Raw genomic sequence first — 16,994 nt, forward strand, 5'->3', positions numbered from 1 at the left:
CCCCGCCCCCCCCCAACCCTGTTTCCCCCCCCACTACCTCGCCCCTCCGCCCCCCCACTTCGCCCCCCTGCCCCCCCTTTCCATGCCCCTCCAACCCATCTCCCTGGCCCCCCAACACCCCCACTACCCCGCCCCTCCGCCCCCCACCCTGCCCCCCCCCTTCCCCGCCCCTCATCCCGCCCACTACCCCGCCCCCCCCAGCCCCCCAATATTCTCCGCCCCCCCCCCAATACAATGTTTATGTGTCCAGATAAGCCCTGCACGGTATCCATGACCAATACCACGGTTGGTCAACCGTTGGCGCGTGAGTGGAAGAGTAGGCCAAGTATACCGTCCGCTAGATGGGGCCGAGGGGAGGGGGAGTTGGGGGGGGGGGCGTCAAGAGCCCCGTGCAGTGGAAGCCTCTTCCGCCAGCGGAGGCGTGAGCGAGCCATTGCAGGGGTTGCGCCTTTACCTTTAATGGAACATGAATTCGATTCGAATGAGATGAGACAAATTATACTAATAAGCGTTTGATTTTGAGTCCTGTGCCCATCCTGATGACGGAGACTTGTGTTGCCTCCGAAACGTCGTGATTTTTATTGTTTTATTTTTATTAATTTTGATTTCATTTTTTTTACCTACATGGTGACTTTACCGAAAGAACTAAGAGTATGAATCCTTGCAGTCACGAAAGCTTCAAATCTAGAATAAATACGTGGCGATGTGATTTTAGATGCACCAGCAGCGACAGCGTCAAAGCCCACAACACATCGGTAAGCAGCAACACGGGGCGCGACTTTAAAAAACGATCAAGAAATATATCAGAGGGAGACGTTTCGGGCAATGACCCTTCTGCTACAGCAGAAGGTCAGCCGCACCCCATCGTGTGCCGTGCCGGCCTTCACAGGTGCTCGCCAACAGCACTCGCCCCAACAGCCGGTTGAGGCTAGCCGGAGGAGCTTTGGCTATGCAAGGCTGTGAGTAATGCTGTGTGTGTGAGGCTGTTAGCAACGCTGTTTGTGTAGCTGTGTGTGAGGCTGTTAGCAATGCTCTGTGTCTAGCTGTGTGTGTGTAGCTGTGTGTTTTAGGCTGTTAGCAGTGCTGTGTGTAGCTGTGTGTGATGCTGTTAGCGGTGCTGTGTGTGTAGCTGTGTGTGTAGCTGTATGTGTGTAGCTGTGTGTGTGTGTAGCTGTGTGTGTAGCTGTGTGTGTGTGTAGCTGTGTGTGTAGCTGTGTGTTTTAGGCTGTTAGCAGTGCTGTGTGTAGCTGTGTGTGTAGCTGTGTGTTTTAGGCTGTTAGCAGTGCTGTGTGTAGCTGTGTGTAGCTGTGTGTGAGGCTGTTATCAGTGCTGTGTGTAGCTGTGTGTGTAGCTGTGTGTGAGGCTGTTAGCGGTGCTGTGTGTGGCTGTGTGTGTGGCTGTGTGTGTAGCTGTGTGTGTGTGTAGCTGTGCTTGTAGCTGTGTGCGTAGCTGTGTTTGTAGCTGTGTGTGAGGCTGTTAGCGGTGCTGTGTATGGGCGGCCAGTGGCAGCTGGTCGCCTATCTTCGTACCGAGATAATTATAAACAAATTCCACCGTAAAACCCTCGCGTAGTACTTATCCCAGTCGTTTGTGTGTGTGTGTCGTGAATTTAAATGCCCCGTGTAATTGACAGATTCTAAATTGGAGGTTGGGTAGTTGGGGGTGGAGGGGCGGGGTGCAGGAGGGGGGAGAGGGATGAGTGTTGAGCGTGGCTTTCCGTATGCGGAGCGGTGGTGCAGCGGTTAGCGCTCCGCTGCGGTGACGATTATATGAACCGGTCCTGAGCCTCCCCTAGGTCGACTCAGCCTCAAATGAGCACCTGGTGTGGTGTGTGAGCATCGTCACTTGGGAGGCAAAGGCGGCCGGGCGTGGTGCTGGCCACCCACCCCCTCGTGTGCCGTGCCGGCCTTCATAGGCGCCACTCGCTAACACCACTTGCCCTAACCGTCTGTTCCGGCTATACGGGGGATCTGTATCTTTGTATGTATGCAAACATATCCATAATCCACCTTGGGCCTTGACACCTTTACTCGCCGCCTCCTCCCCCCATTGCCCCCCCCCCCCCTTTGCCCCGCCTCCCCCCTCATCGCCCTCCCCCCTTTCCTCCGCCTCCCCCCCACTCCCCCCACTCCCCCCACTCCCCCACCCCCTCTCCAATCAGAGATAGCCGAGCACGTGTCACTAATTGCTGACGCACGCCAATCACATCCCTGTCAATCACATCCCTGTCAATCACATCCCTGTCAATCACATCCCTGTCAATCACATCCCTGTCAATCACATCCCTGCCAATCACATCCCTGCCAATCACAGCCCTGTCAATCACATCCCTGTCAATCACATCCCTGTCAATCACATCCCTGTGAATCACATCCCTGTCAATCACATCCCTGCCAATCACATCCCTGTCAATCACATCCCTGTCAATCACATCCCTGTCAATCACATCCCTGTCAATCACATCCCTGTCAATCACACCCCTGGTGTTAGATGCAGTGCTGGGGATCAGCGGGGTGTACGCACTCTCCAATCCCGATGATGACGATGATGAGTGGAAATAACTCGCGCACTTTTTCGATTTAAAGCTTTCGTGACTGCAGGGATTCATCTTCTTGGTTCTTTCGGTAAAGTCACGTAGAAGGGAAGTAATAAAATAATAAAAATTAAACATAATAAAATAACTCGCGCACTCACAGCAAGATGCCCCGAGGTTCGATTCCCGACTCGTGCGTTCTGCCGAGTGTGAGTGAGGGTGTGAGTGAGTGTGAGTGGAGTTTGTATGTGATGATGATAGTGGTGGTGATGATGGTAATGCTGGTGATGATGGTGGTGATGGTGATTATGATTGTGGTGAAAACTATGGTGGTGATGATGGTGATGGTGAAGATGATGGTGGTGGTGATGATGATTGTGGTTAAATTGATGATGATGGTGGTGATAGTGATGGTCATTGTGGTGAAAATTATGATGATGGTGGTGATGATGAAGGTGATGATGATGGTGGTGGTGATGATGGTGAAGATGATGACAGTTATGATGATGGTGGTGATGATGGTGATGATTGTGATGAAAATTATTATCGTGGTGATGGTGATGATGGTGATAATGGTGAAGATGAGGATGGTGATGATGGTGAAGATGATGATGGTGGTGATGATGGTGAAGATGATAGTAATGATGGTGAAGATGATGATGGTGAAGATGATGATGGTGATGGTGATGATGATTGTGAAGATGATGGTGATGATGGTGATGAAAATGATTATGGTGGTGATGATGATGGTGATGATGATGATGGTGAAGGTGGATGGTGATGAGATGGTGATGATGGTGATGATGGTGATGATGGTGATGATGAAAATTATTATGGTGGTGATGGTGAAGATGATGATGAGATGGTGATGATGGTGATGATGGTGATGATGATGATGGTGATGATGATGGTGATGATGATGGTGTTGATGGTGATGATGATGAAGATGGTGATGATGATGGTAAACTCGTCCTCACCTTTCCCGGACTCGTCCTGCTCGCTGGCAGCTCTCGCACCGCCACCGCCACCGCTGCCCCCCACGACTCCGGGCAGGGGGGGCTGCACTGCCCCCCCGTATCCTCCCTGAGGACGCTCGCTGCCCTCGGCTCGCTGTCGCATCCAGGGGGGCCGGTACTTGATGATGCGAGCCCCCCCAGAGAAGGGTTCGTCCGGACCAACTCCACCACCACCACCACCACCTCCACCACCAACACCACCACCACCTCCACCACCGCGGGGTAGCCCTGGAAAGGCGGCGGGGGGCGAAGCTGCGGGTGGAAGGTGGAGGGGGGGTTTAAGAGGGGGAGGGGGGATGGGGGAGGGAGAGTTGATGGATGGAGATTCAGGGAAATGCGGCCGTAGTGGTGGTGGTGGTGATGATGGGCGTGGTGGTGATGATGGTAATTATGGTGGTGATAGTGGTGGTGGTGGTGATGGACGTGGTGGTGATGATGGTAATTGTGGTGGTGATTGTGGTGGTGGTGGTGATGGGCGTGGTGGTGATGATGGTAATTGTGGTGGTGATAGTAGTGGTGGTGGTGGTGATGGACGTGGTGGTGATGATGGTAATTGTGGTGGTGCTTGTAGTGCTGGTGCTAATTGTGGTGGCGATTGTGTTGGTAGTGGTGATGATGGTAATTGTGGTGGTGATATTAATGGTCTTCGTGGTTGTGTTGATGACAGTAGTTGTGGTGGTAGTGGTGATAGTGGTGGCGGTAACTGTGGTGGTGATGGTCGTGGTGGTGATAACGGGGGTTGTGGTGGTATTACTGTTGTGGTTGGACGTCCTGAATGATTATTGTGACAATTAACTTCACTTGTCTCATAAATATCAATATTATCGTCAGCAGCATCGAGTTAAACATTGTAAATCATAGATAATTAATCTTCATCAAATTTCACATATCGTAAACATCATCATCATTGTTATAATCATCATCATCATCTTAATCTTAAATAACAAACATCATCATCATCAACCTCACCAACTCTACACGCCATTGCCACCAGACTCACCAAAGCCAAAGATCCCCCGTGTAGCCTTACCAGAATTTTGGGTCAAGTGCTGTTAGCGAGCAGCTATGAAGGCCGGCACGGCACACGAGGGGGGTGGGTGGCCAGCACCGCGCCCGGCCGCCTTTGTCTCCCCATCGACGATATTTACACGCCGCACCCGTAACCCATTTACGGCCGAGTCGATCTAGGGGGAGGCCCAGGAGCGGTTCAGATAATCGTCACCGTTGTTGGTCGTTACACCACCGCACAATCACCCACAACACCACCACCACCTTACAATCACCCACAACACCACCACCACCACCACAATCACCCACAACACCACCACGACCATCACCACCGCACAATCACCCACAGCACCACCACCTTACAATCACCCACAACACCACCACCACCACAATCACCCACAACACCACCACCACAATCACCCACAACACCACCACCACCACCACAATCACCCACAACACCACCACCACCTCACCATCTCTGTGAGTCCCTTCCGACACGGACCCTCTTGAGGCCCACATGCCGACGCCCAACGCAGCTCCCTGCTGCTGCTGCAGCTGCTGCTGCTGCAGCTGCTGCTGCTGCAGCTGCTGTTGCTGCTGCTGCTGCAGCTGCTGCAGGGTCCCCTCCAAGGGAGCTCCTGAAGGCTCCTCCAAGACGTCCGTCGAGACCACCACGTGACCCCCACCACCACCAACACCACCACCACCACCAACACCACCAACACCAACACCACCACCACTCCCGGCAGCGACCCCAGCCCTGGCGGCGAGACGGGCGACGAGGGGCGCCGAGTGGGAGAGCAGAAGACTCCCGACGGACAGGTAGAGAGCCAAGAGGGCCAGGAATCTGAGAGGCCGGACGGGGCGAGGCCTCAGCAGCAGGAGGCATCGCCTCTGCGCGGCCGCGGTGGCCTGCATGGACCAGTGCGCCGAGGGAGCCGGCATCGCGCTCGAGTTGGAGTCAGATCGCCGGCTCTTGCTGGGACGGGCTAGCCGCCAGATTCGTTTGAATCCGCGCCGCGGCCGCAGTGGGCAGCGTACGTGCGGTTCATCCGAGCGCTGATGACTTGGGAGTGATTTTTTTTTGGGGGGGAGTTTGTTTGTGCGGTGGGTGGTGGTGGTGGTGGTGTTGGAAGAGTTTGAGTCTTCACGGCAAAGTATTGAAAAAATAGATTTTCAACTCGGGTCCGATAATGAACAGTTTCAGAGTTAAATTTCGATTTAAAGCTTCCCGACAGCCCTGTTCTTCACCTGAGGACGGCTGCTTGCGTTGTGGCCAAAACGTCGTGAGAATTGTATCTTATTATGTTTTAATTTTATTATTTTATTAATTCCCTTCTACGTGACTTTACCGAAAGAACCAAGAATACTTTCAGAGTTGTTGATATTTTGTTGTTTGTTGCTGTTGTTGTTGAGTTGTTGTTCAGGTCGCGGTTTTGATTAGAGCAGATACCAACGGCGAAGTTGGTTTGCAAATATATCTCAATTCATAATCAGCACAAGTTTAACGAGGTCCATACAATCAACCGTAATTGTTACCGTCGTTTATTTGATATTGTTTGTCGCTACTGTTGCCGTTCTTGTTGATGTGTGTCAGCACGTGGTGGTTTGTTTTAATTAATCTCGGTGTTTTTTTCATTTGCTTTTTTTTTAAGAAAATCATGCGCTCGATCAAAACGAACGTTCTTAATCCTCTCTTTATCTTGTTATTATTGTAGCTGTTGTTGATATTGTTGTTGATGTTGATATTGTTGTTGATCTGGTTGTTGATATTGTTGTTGATATAGTGGACGATGCTTATCTTGCTAAATCGCCGCACGTAATCTTCTCGGCATCGCAATCAAAACAAAGAAACAAAAATAATCCCACCACCGTCCTCATTAACACGGCCTTCGTAAAACAACAGCCGCTCCAAATGTCAATGAGGGTGACGTTTCGGGCTACGACCCTTTGTCTTCATGCAGCCCAATGGGGGGGGGAGGGTGGGGGAAAGACATTTGATACACACTTAGTCGGTAAAGTCAGAGAGTCTCACGCAACTTTTTTTTCCAAAATTAACACAATCGGAGAAATTCGAACAACCGTCAATCAAAATTCGAACTAAATTTCGATTTAAAGCTTTCGTGACAGCAGGGATTCATCTTCTTGGTTATTTCGGTAAAGTCACGTAGAAGGGAAATAATCAAATAATAAAATAAAACATAATAAAAAAATTATCACGACGTTTCGGCCACAACGCAAGCAGCCGTCCTCAGGTGAAGAACAGGTCTGTCGAGTAGACTCTGTCTGAGGACGGTTGCTTGCGTTGTGACCGAAACGTCGTGAGAATTATTTTATTATGTTTAATTTTTATTATTTTATTATTTACATTCTACGTGACTTACCGTAAGAACCAAGAAGAAAAATTCGAACTGTCCATCAAACAAACGGACAATTAGATTCGCTGTTGTTGTTGTTGTTGTTGTTTTAACGAAGCGGTACGTGTACACATGGCAATCCTCTATACGCGCGCAGAGAAAGAAAATAATAAACATGATATGTTTATTTAAAGTAAATAAACCTTAACAAAGATAAACCGTCCCTTAGTTTATATTCCAGCTGCAACGCCAGTGATTGACAACGCACACACACACATATAAGCAAACACTAACAATTCATCAAAATAAGTTGCGATTCAATTAACTTTAACCGCGTTATTCCATTATTATTTTTTACTACTACTACTACCGTTATCATCATAATTAATATTTATATTCCGCTGGATATTCCACCCCAGCGAGGGATAATTCAAAGCCAGGCAAACCATGTCACGGCCGGAGTGACTCACCGATGAATTGCCACCGTGGAATGTTCGATGAGGTTCGTTCGCCAGCGCGAGCCGCGTGATCCCTCACTTTAGTCCCAAACAACTGGAACAAACAAACGAGAAAAAGCACAAAAAAGTGATTTTGAACAAGTCAAGATATGTTGTCATCCACCCACCCAACCACCCACCCACCTACCCCTACACAGCGCTAATTATTTATCTATTCACTTAAGACATATATTTCGATTTAAAGCTTTCGTGACTGCAGGGATTCATCTTCTTGGTTCTTTCGGTAAAGTCACGTAGAAGGGAAGTAATAAAATAATAAAAATAAAACATAATATATTATTTTATTTTATTATGTTTTATTTTTATTATTTTGTTACTTCCCTTCTACGTGACTTTACCGAAAGAACCAAGAAGATTAAGACATATACATATTACATGTCGGATGTGCTCGGCCCCCGGCAATAGAACGAGCGTGTACACAAACCGACAGAGATCCCGCGTATAGCCTGAACAGACTGTTGGGGCAAGTGCTGTTTGCGAGCACCTATGATGGGCGGCACGGCATTCGAGGGGGCGGGTGTCCAACACCACGCTCGGACGCCTTTGTCTCCCTAGTGGCGATGTTTACACACCGACTACCGTGTGTACACACACACACAGACACACACACACACTCACGCGCGCGCGTGCGTGCGTGCCAACCAGCCTCAGCGTGGAGGCTACGATGCAGGAAGTGAGATTTTCTTTTTTTTTAAAGAAAGCAACATTTTGCATGTTAAGCAACGGGCAATTAACTGTCAGCTTAGGTAGTTAATTTTAATTTGCGTGGCAACTCGTAAGAGGAGGGGGATATATTTTCGTCGTCTCTCAAGCAAAAAAAAAAGTGCGTTTGCTAATTCTGCGATGAACCGTGGATCTTTTAAACTGTTTCCGAACGGAATCTCTTGCAATTATCTCACCCATCAGCGATGTCTTTTGATCCAAATCCAGGAGACCAGATGGCGCAGTGTGTCCATTAAATTATTAATAAGTATAATTATTATTCAATGTAATTTATTTTTTTACTCATATATGAGTTCTCTAACATTGTAGGGAGGGCAGAATCACGGACTTTAACGCGTTCGCATCTAACGTCCGTGACTAATGCGTAGCATTTGTAACATAGCACTAATTTAAAATGTTCTTAATCTCCTAAATTCACGTGGCGTTCAATTATACACAGACCCGTTCGGGTATTATGACTTTTATAATTACGTCTGTACGTGTGTGTATATACATATAAATGTGTGTGTGTGCTCTCGAATAACACTTGTCCCAAAATGTATCTAATGCTATACGGGGGATCTTTGTCTCTGTTGTATCTCTGTGTGTGTGTGTGCGTACATGTTATAGGGTGGGGAGCGGTGGGGAGCGGTGGGGAGCGGTGGGGAGCGGTGGGGAGCGGTGGGGAGCGGTGGGGAGCGGTGGGGAGCGGTGGGGAGCGGTGGGGAGCGGTGGGGAGCGGTGGGGAGCGGTGGGGAGCGGTGGGGAGCGGTGGGGAGCGGTGGGGTAGCAGTTAGCGCGCTGCACTACGAACCTGGCGACCCGGGTTCGATTCTCGCTCACGGCAAACACCGCCAGTGACGATTACGTGAATCGGTCCTGGGCCTCCACTAGGTCGACTCAGCGTCAAATGAGTACCTGGTGCGGTGTGTAAACATCGCCGCTAGGGAGACAAAGGCGGCCGGGAGGGGTGTTGGCCACCACCCCCTAGAGACGCAGTGACGTCATCATCAGTGACAGTCACGCAGTGACAACATCATCAGTCACAGTGACGCAGTGATATCCGAAATGGTTTAACTACATCATGGGACTTCCTTTGCCGATACCAAAATATGATAATAGGTTTTCCCCTTTTTTCTGGCAACAAAACAGTTGTGTTAAGATGTTTAAACAACAAACTGAAACCTTTTACAAGGAATCGTGTCTGCATTAACCACAATACTTGTGGTCAGAATGCAAACCAGCAAAAACGTACTCCGATAATCTACGCATTGCCTTTGAAACTGATTGGTCCGCACCAGGGACACCTTTCTTTTGAGCCTCGTCTCAAAACGGTGCCACGCTCGCACAACAACGTGACGAGCCCCGTGGCGGCTAAAGCAGAGCGGTCTGGCACGGTGGTGGTGGTGATGGTGGTGGTGATGGTGGTGGTGGTGATGGTGGTGATGGTGGTGATGGTGGTGGTGGTGGTGATGGTGGTGGTGGTGGTGATGGTGGTGGTGATGGTGATGGTGGTGGTGATGGTGGTGATGGTGGTGGTGGTGATGGTGGTGGTGGTGATGGTGGTGGTGGTAATGGTGGTGGTGGTGGTGATGGTGGTGGTGGTGATGGTGGTGGTGGTGGTGATGGTGGTGGTGATGGTGGTGATGGTGGTGGTGATGGTGGTGGTGGTGATGGTGGTGGTGATGGTGGTGATGGTGGTGGTGATGATGGTGGTGGTGGTGGTGATGATGATGGTGATGGTGGTGGTGATGGTGGTGGTGATGGTGGTGGTGATGATGGTGGTGATGGTGGTGATGGTGGTGGTGGTGGTGATGATGGTGGTGATGGTGGTGGTGGTGATGATGGTGGTGATGGTGTTGGTGGTGATGATGGTGATGGTGGTGGTGGAGGGGTGGATCGGAGCACACGAGGGTTGGCTGCATCTGCCGGTCATCTCAGTCAGGTCTCCACGTGCTCCTCGCCGTAGCACTTGAGGCGCTGCCTGCGGTGACTTCACCCTCACTGAGTGACGGCTGTTGCTGTTTTGTTGTTGCAAGTCATCTGTCGATCGACCTTCGAGGAGGGGGGGGGGATGGGGATGGGGGGTCATGCGGGTGTCTGGGGCTCCCACGACCCACTCAGAGGGTGCTTCTAGCGAGTGGCTTCTCAATTAAGGAGCGCCGTCAATCAATCAGCAAGCTCCTTGAAGGCATCTCCAGCTCCTCACCGGGCTCCTCCTCCTCCTACCCTCTCATCTCTCTCTCTCTGCGCCACAGCGCGTGGATTCAGAACGAGTATTCGTTTGCTGGTGACTTTGTGTATTTCATATTGAAATCGCCTCCAGTGCATTTGCTGCTGTCGGCAATAAAAGCTGTTTAAAAGTCAAAAGTCTCTTTATCATCTCTCTCGCTTTTCCTCTCCATCTTGTCCCTCTTACACACTCTCTCTCTCTCTCTTCCACCAGCTCTGTCTGCTGTGCCACTGTCTCTCTCGCCGTCTCTCGCTCTCGTCTCTCTGCCCACTGACCTCTCAATGTATCCCTCTACGCTACCCTCTCTCTCTCTCTCCTCTCACTCAACCGATCTATCAATATCTCTCACGTCCACTTACTCTCTCCCCACTCTCTCTCTCTCTCTCGTCACTCTCTCTTTCCACTGACATGTCGATATCTCGACTCTCAGCAGCGAGGATTAAACATCTGCCTCTTGAACCGCGTGCGTCTATCCGGCACTGTCACCCGACCACCACCCACACATCTCACCACTCGCCCTCCCGCACCTCCAAAAATATCTCAAATCAAATGATCTCTCTCTGTCTCTGTGTCTCTCTCTGTCTTTGCCTCGTGTCTCTGCGTCTCTGTCTGGGCTCCCGATGTGCGCGAGGAATGAGCGAGTGGGTGGGGGTGGACTCACTAAGTCGCTCGCTCCTCTGCTCGATCCTTCAAGAGATGCGCTCTCGCCTGAGCGTCGCAATTCTCCACTTACTCACCCCCCCTCAGCCCCCCCCCGAGCTCCTCCTCGCACCACCCCCACCCCCACCCCTGCACCCCCCCCCCCAATAAAAAAACAAAATAAATTCCTCCTCCCCCCTCACTCCCCAAACTCCGCCACCGAGGTCACCGCGTTAGCCGTGAAACGGTTATGGAGCAATCGTTCACTCGTGATGTTGATGTCCTCTCTTCTCACTCCTCCTCCTCGCCCCCCCCCCCTCTCGCCGGATGACCTCTCGCAAGGTTGTGGCAGAGAATGGGGGGGGGTAGAGGTTGTAGCGCGGGTCCGGGTAGAGAGGCGAGGCTGTTGGTCGGAGACGATCGTCTCTCCCTCCTCCTCCTCCCTCAGTCCTCCACCGCTCGCCGTGTCCCCACCCTGAACCCCCCCCCCCCACCAACTCTCTCACTCCACCCCCTCACCGCCACTTCAGATGGACTCTTCCAATTCGCCCTAAGTGCCCCCTAAGCGCACGCACGCACGCGGGCGGGCGGGCGGGCGTGCGGGCGAACACAAACCAACGTGATACTCCGTTAATTGAGATGTTGGGTGTTGCTCCGCGAGGTGAATTCAGAACGCGGCTCTCGCCGTCTGCATCCCGCTATTTCGTTGCTGACAACAGAACGCTTCTTGGTTCTTTCGGTAAAGTCACGTAGAAGGGAAATAATAAAGATTACAAATAAAACATAATAAAATACAATTCTCACGACGTTTCGGCCACAACCCAAGCAGCCGTCCTCAGGTGAAGAACAGGTCTGTCGGAAAGACAGCGTCTGAATGAGGTCAAGAACAGGTCTGTCGGAAAGACAGCGTCTGAATGAGGACATTCAGACGCTGTCTTTCCGACAGACCTGTTCTTCACATGAGGACGGCTGCTTGCGTTGTGGCCGAAACGTCGTGATAATTATTTTATTATGTTTTATTTTTATTATTTTATTATTTCCCTTCTACGTGACTTTACCGAAAGAACCAAGAAGATGAATCCCTGCAGTCACGAAAGCTTTAAATCGAAAGACAACAGAACCGTTTGTGGCGAAGCTTCCTCCTACGAAGGCCGCCACGGCACACCACGTGGGTTGGGTGGCCAATGCCGCGCCCGGCCGCCTTTGTCTCCCCAGTGGCGACTTTCGCACTCCGCAGCAGGTGCTCGTTTGATGCCGAGTCGACCTAGGGGAGGCCCAGCACCGGTGAAGGTAGCCGTCAGTGGTGTCGGCCGCGAGCGGGAATCGAGCTCGGCGCGCGACGGGTTTCGTGATCCGTTGCGCTAAGGGGCCGATCATAAATGACGTCACGCGATTTTGGACGATTTTTGACCCCCCCTCCCTCGCGTCACAGGGCGTCACAAAAAGTCAGACCTCCCCCCCTCAAGCTCTGCCCCCCCCCAAACCATATATCCATTTTGAAAATAAAACATGCTTCAAATCGCTTTAAACTATTGTCATTGTAGTGCGTATTTAATGTGGCGCTGCACTCTGATGTTGTAGGAGTGTTGTTATAACAATTAGTGTTGTTATAACAATTCTATATTCATTTAAAGTTGCGCATTTTTACGTGACGTCACATTTCTCAACCCCCCCCTCCCCTCGTCACACATCAAGGTGCGTGACGTCATTTATGGACGGGCCCCTAATATGTAATTATACACACAAACACGGAATGTAATTACGTATTTTAGAACAATTAGCACGTCTGCCAAGGAAAGCCGTGCGTGCTGGGGTCGCAGCTTGGATCATCGCACGGCGGGATCGTGGAAGAGGTGGCCACGGACCTTCGGGGAGGTCGTTCATCCAGCAGTGGACTACAGCAAGATAACGATGTTGATGATGATCATGTTGTTTTTTTCTTCTTGGTTTTTTCGGTAAAGTCACGTAGAAGGCAAATAATAAAATAATGAAAAATAAAACATGATAAAATAATTCTCACGACGTTTCGGCCACAACGCAAGCAGACGTCTTCACGTGAAGAACAGGTATGTCGAGGAGACAGAGTCTGAATGGAACGCCCCAGGCTTGGAGCGACTATTTATTTATGTCGGGATGGAGGGGCGAAGAGCGTCTTGACAAAAGATCATGTTGTTGTTGACGGTGCCGATGTTCTTCATTCATAGCAAGGCGCGAGCCCAGTGGGGATCTCTAGTCCCTGCTGCTAAAGGGGACCCGGGTTCGTCCCGCTGAGACGTGTGGACAGAGGTCATTAACTCGTTACGCCCAAAGTGCTCGCCGCAAATCAACCGCGACACCTTTCGCCGGTCTCGTCAAGTAGCACGAAGCGTCGTGACGCCAACTCCACTCGTCATCCTCGCAGCAGCAGTAGCAGCAGCGGCAGCGTCAGCAGCAGCGGCGGCAGCGGCGGCAGCGGCGGCAGCAGCGGCAGCAGCAGCGGCAGCAGCAGCAGTAGCAGCAGCGGCAGCGGCAGCAGCAGCAGCGGCGGCAGCGGCAGCGGCAGCAGCAGCGGCAGTAGCAGCAGCAGCAGCGGCGGCTTTTGGCTGCTCGCCATCGGACAAAGGCCGCATCGGGCGCGTTAAGGTGCAGGGCCGTCTGGAACGCTCTTCCTTCCGACATCAAGGAGCTATGCACTTTTACATCATCCAGATTCAAGACGATTGTTTTAGAATTGCTTTTTGTGTTCAGTTGATTGTCCTTTCAACCCCCCCTCCCTCCCCCCTGCACCTCCGATAAGCATGGTTGGCTACGTACGGTGCGAAAGAAGTTCAAAGCACGAACATACACAACGAATTCCCGAAATAGATCCCCCACGATCGTGCAAGGAGGATCAGCGGGTTGAGAGAGAGAGAGAGAGAAAGTCTCGTAAGCTGAAGGAGTGCGAGTTCGACTCCTGGTCGGGCTGGCGGGACTGGGGGTTTGGGGGGCGAGGGGTTGACTCAGCACATCATCCCTTCGGGTGGGGTCTATAAAATAAGTATCACTTAGTGGTACAGTTTGGGGTGGTTGTGCTATGATTAGATTAGCCCCCCCCCGACACAGCCCCGCCAAAGGAATGTGGAATGTCCACCATTGGCTCTGCAGGGCTGTACACAGGAGACGAGAACCTAACGCCTCGTGAAAGTGAATCGAAGGCTCGTTGATATTTGTCCTTGCCGCACAAAGACAAAGATCCCCGTATAGCCTCTACTAGACTGTTGGGGCAAGTGCCGTTTGCTAGCACGGCACACGTAGGGGTTGTGTGGCCAGTAGCACCCCCAGCCGCCTAATTTAAGGCTGAGTCGACCTAGGGAAAGACCCAGGACCGGTAACGGTTATTAGTCGCTGATATTGGGCTGTGAGCCACAGGGAATCACTTTGACTCTGTTGGTTAGAGATGCTCACCTACTGCAGATCACATCGATTCACACCACTTCATTGTGTGTCTTGCACTGTATATATATCTAAAACACGTGTAGCCTTAATGCAATATATAATAAGCGACGTTTCGGGGAATGCCCCTTCTTCACAGTACACAGAGAGGCCAGAGAGATAGAAAGCCACACGCACCATCTCGATATGTTCTGCGAAGAAGGCCCAGTGCCAGAAACGTTACCGATTGAACTTTAGCAATCGAGGAACCGGGGAACAAATGATCGATTTGACAATCGATTTCAAATTGGCAATCGCGGAGCGAGCGAGTCGCGATGTTGATTCATCGCGCGCATCCGCGTGGCAACCCGGCCGTGACCTTGGCGGCTCACGTGACACTAGGGGAGGGGAGGGGAGGAGGGAGGGGTAGGAGCAGGGGGAGGGGTGGAGGGGAGAAGGAGGGAGGGGGTGGAGGGAGGGGGGGATGAGAGAGGGAGGGGTAAAGGAGGGGGAGGGGTGGGGAGAAGGAAGGGTGGAAGGGAAAAGGAGGGAGGGGGTAGAGGGAGGGGGGGATGAGAGGGAGGGGTAAAGGAGGGGGAGGGGTGGGTAGAAGGAGAGGTGGGTGGAGGAGGGAGGGTGGAGGAGGAGGAAGGGGGGGGGGGGTGAGAGAGGGAGGGGTAGAAGGAGGGGGAGGGGGGTAGAAGGAGGGGTGGGTGGAGGAGGGAGGGTGGAGGAGGAGGAAGGGGGGGGGGGGTGAGAGAGGGAGGGGTAGAAGGAGGGGTGGAGGGGAGTAGGAGGGAGGGGGAGGAGGGAGGGGGGGATGAGAGAGGGATACGCAGAGAGGGTTGGAGGGAAGGAGGGAGCAAGTGGAGGCGGCAAGGAGAGATGCAGGAGGGAAAGACGAGGAGGAGCAGGGTGGAAACTATCCGTGGAGGGGGGGTTCGGGGTGGTGGACTGTGGGGGCTCAGGACCTCCGCCAGGAGTCCAACTCTAACGTCTGAAACTGCGGGGCGCAGACAGACCGGGAGGATGCGGAACACGGAACCATGTCATGTCTGGATTCTCCCGCGAGACTTTCCTTCCCTTTGTGGAGGGAACCACGAGGGTGTTGGGGGGGGTGGTGGCTGTGAGTTCCTGCACCAAGAACTCCTGCGGTCCCAATGTCTCGACCTCATTCACACTGCGTTCAATCACCACACTCATCGACACATTCACCTACTAACCCACTCACTCACTCACCCACTCACCTAGGCATTCACCTATTAACCCACTCACTCACTCACCCACTCACCCACTCACCAAGGCATTCACTTACTAACCCACACATTCACTCACCCACTCACCTAGGCATTCACCTACTAACTCACTCACTCACTCACCCACTCAACTAGGTATTCACCTACTAAACCACTCACTCACTCACCCACTCAACTAGGTATTCACCTACTAACCCACTCACTCACTCACCCACTCACCTAGGCATTCACCTACTAACTCACCCACTCACCCACTCACCTAGGCATTCACCTACTAACCCACTCACTCACCCACTCACCTAGGCATTCACCTACTAATCCACTCACTCACCCACGGACCTAGGTATTCACCTACTAACCCACCCACCCATTCACTCACTCACCTTGGAATGCACCTACTAACCCACCCCACTCACTCACTCACCTCGGCATTCACCTACTAACCCACTCACTCACTCACCCACTCACCTTGGCATTCACCTACTAACCCACTCACTCACCCACTCACCTCGGCATTCACCTACTAACCCACTCACTCACCCACTCACCTCGGCATTCACCTACTAACCCACTCACTCACCCACTCACCTCGGCATTCACCTACTAACCCACTCACTCACCCACTCACCTAGGCATTCACCTACTAACCCACTCACTCACCCACTCACCTCGGCATTCACCTACTAACCCACTCACTCACCCACTCACCTAGGCATTCACCTACTAACCCACTCACTCACCCACTCACCTAGGCATTCACCTACTAACCCACTCACTCACCCACTCACCTCGGCATTCACCTACTAACCCACTCACTCACCCACTCACCTAGGCATTCACCTACTAACCCACTCACTCACCCACTCACCTCGGCATTCACCTACTAATCCACTCACTCACCCACTCACCTCGGCATTCACCTACTAACTCACTCACTCACCCACTCACCTCGGCATTCACCTACTAACCCACCCCACTCACCCACTCACCTCGGCATTCACCTACTAACCCACTCACTCACCCACTCACCTCGGCATTCACCTACTAACCCACTCACTCACCCACTCACCTAGGCATTCACCTACTAACCCACTCACTCACCCACTCACCTCGGCATTCACCTACTAACCCACTCACTCACTCACCCACTCACCTAGGCATTCACCTACTAACTTACCCACTCACCCACTCACCTAGGCATTCACCTACTAACCCACTCACTCACCCACTCACCTAGGCATTCACCTACTAACTCACCCACTCACCCACTCACCTAGGCATTCACCTACTAACCCACTCACTCACTCACCTAGGCATTCACCTACTTACCCACTCACTCACC

The 16,994-nt window shown here is 51.9% G+C and overlaps 1 protein-coding gene across 1 annotated transcript in view; it reads right to left on the reverse strand.

Annotated features, from left to right (window-relative positions):
- The window catches only part of LOC144945278 (uncharacterized), a 102,914-nt gene that overhangs the window by 35,936 nt on the left and 49,984 nt on the right, over window positions 1-16,994 (reverse strand). The window contains exons 2-4 of the mRNA XM_078873667.1: window positions 7,385-7,466; window positions 5,031-6,511; window positions 3,511-3,801 (exon numbers count right to left, since the gene is read on the reverse strand). Of these exons, the coding sequence (XP_078729793.1) occupies window positions 3,511-3,801; window positions 5,031-5,502 (763 nt within the window). The 5' untranslated portion in view covers window positions 5,503-6,511; window positions 7,385-7,466. The remainder of the gene's footprint in view (window positions 1-3,510; window positions 3,802-5,030; window positions 6,512-7,384; window positions 7,467-16,994) is intronic.

The sequence above is a fragment of the Lampetra fluviatilis genome, chromosome 37, assembly GCF_964198595.1.
Source record: "Lampetra fluviatilis chromosome 37, kcLamFluv1.1, whole genome shotgun sequence".
NCBI lineage: Eukaryota > Metazoa > Chordata > Hyperoartia > Petromyzontiformes > Petromyzontidae > Lampetra > Lampetra fluviatilis.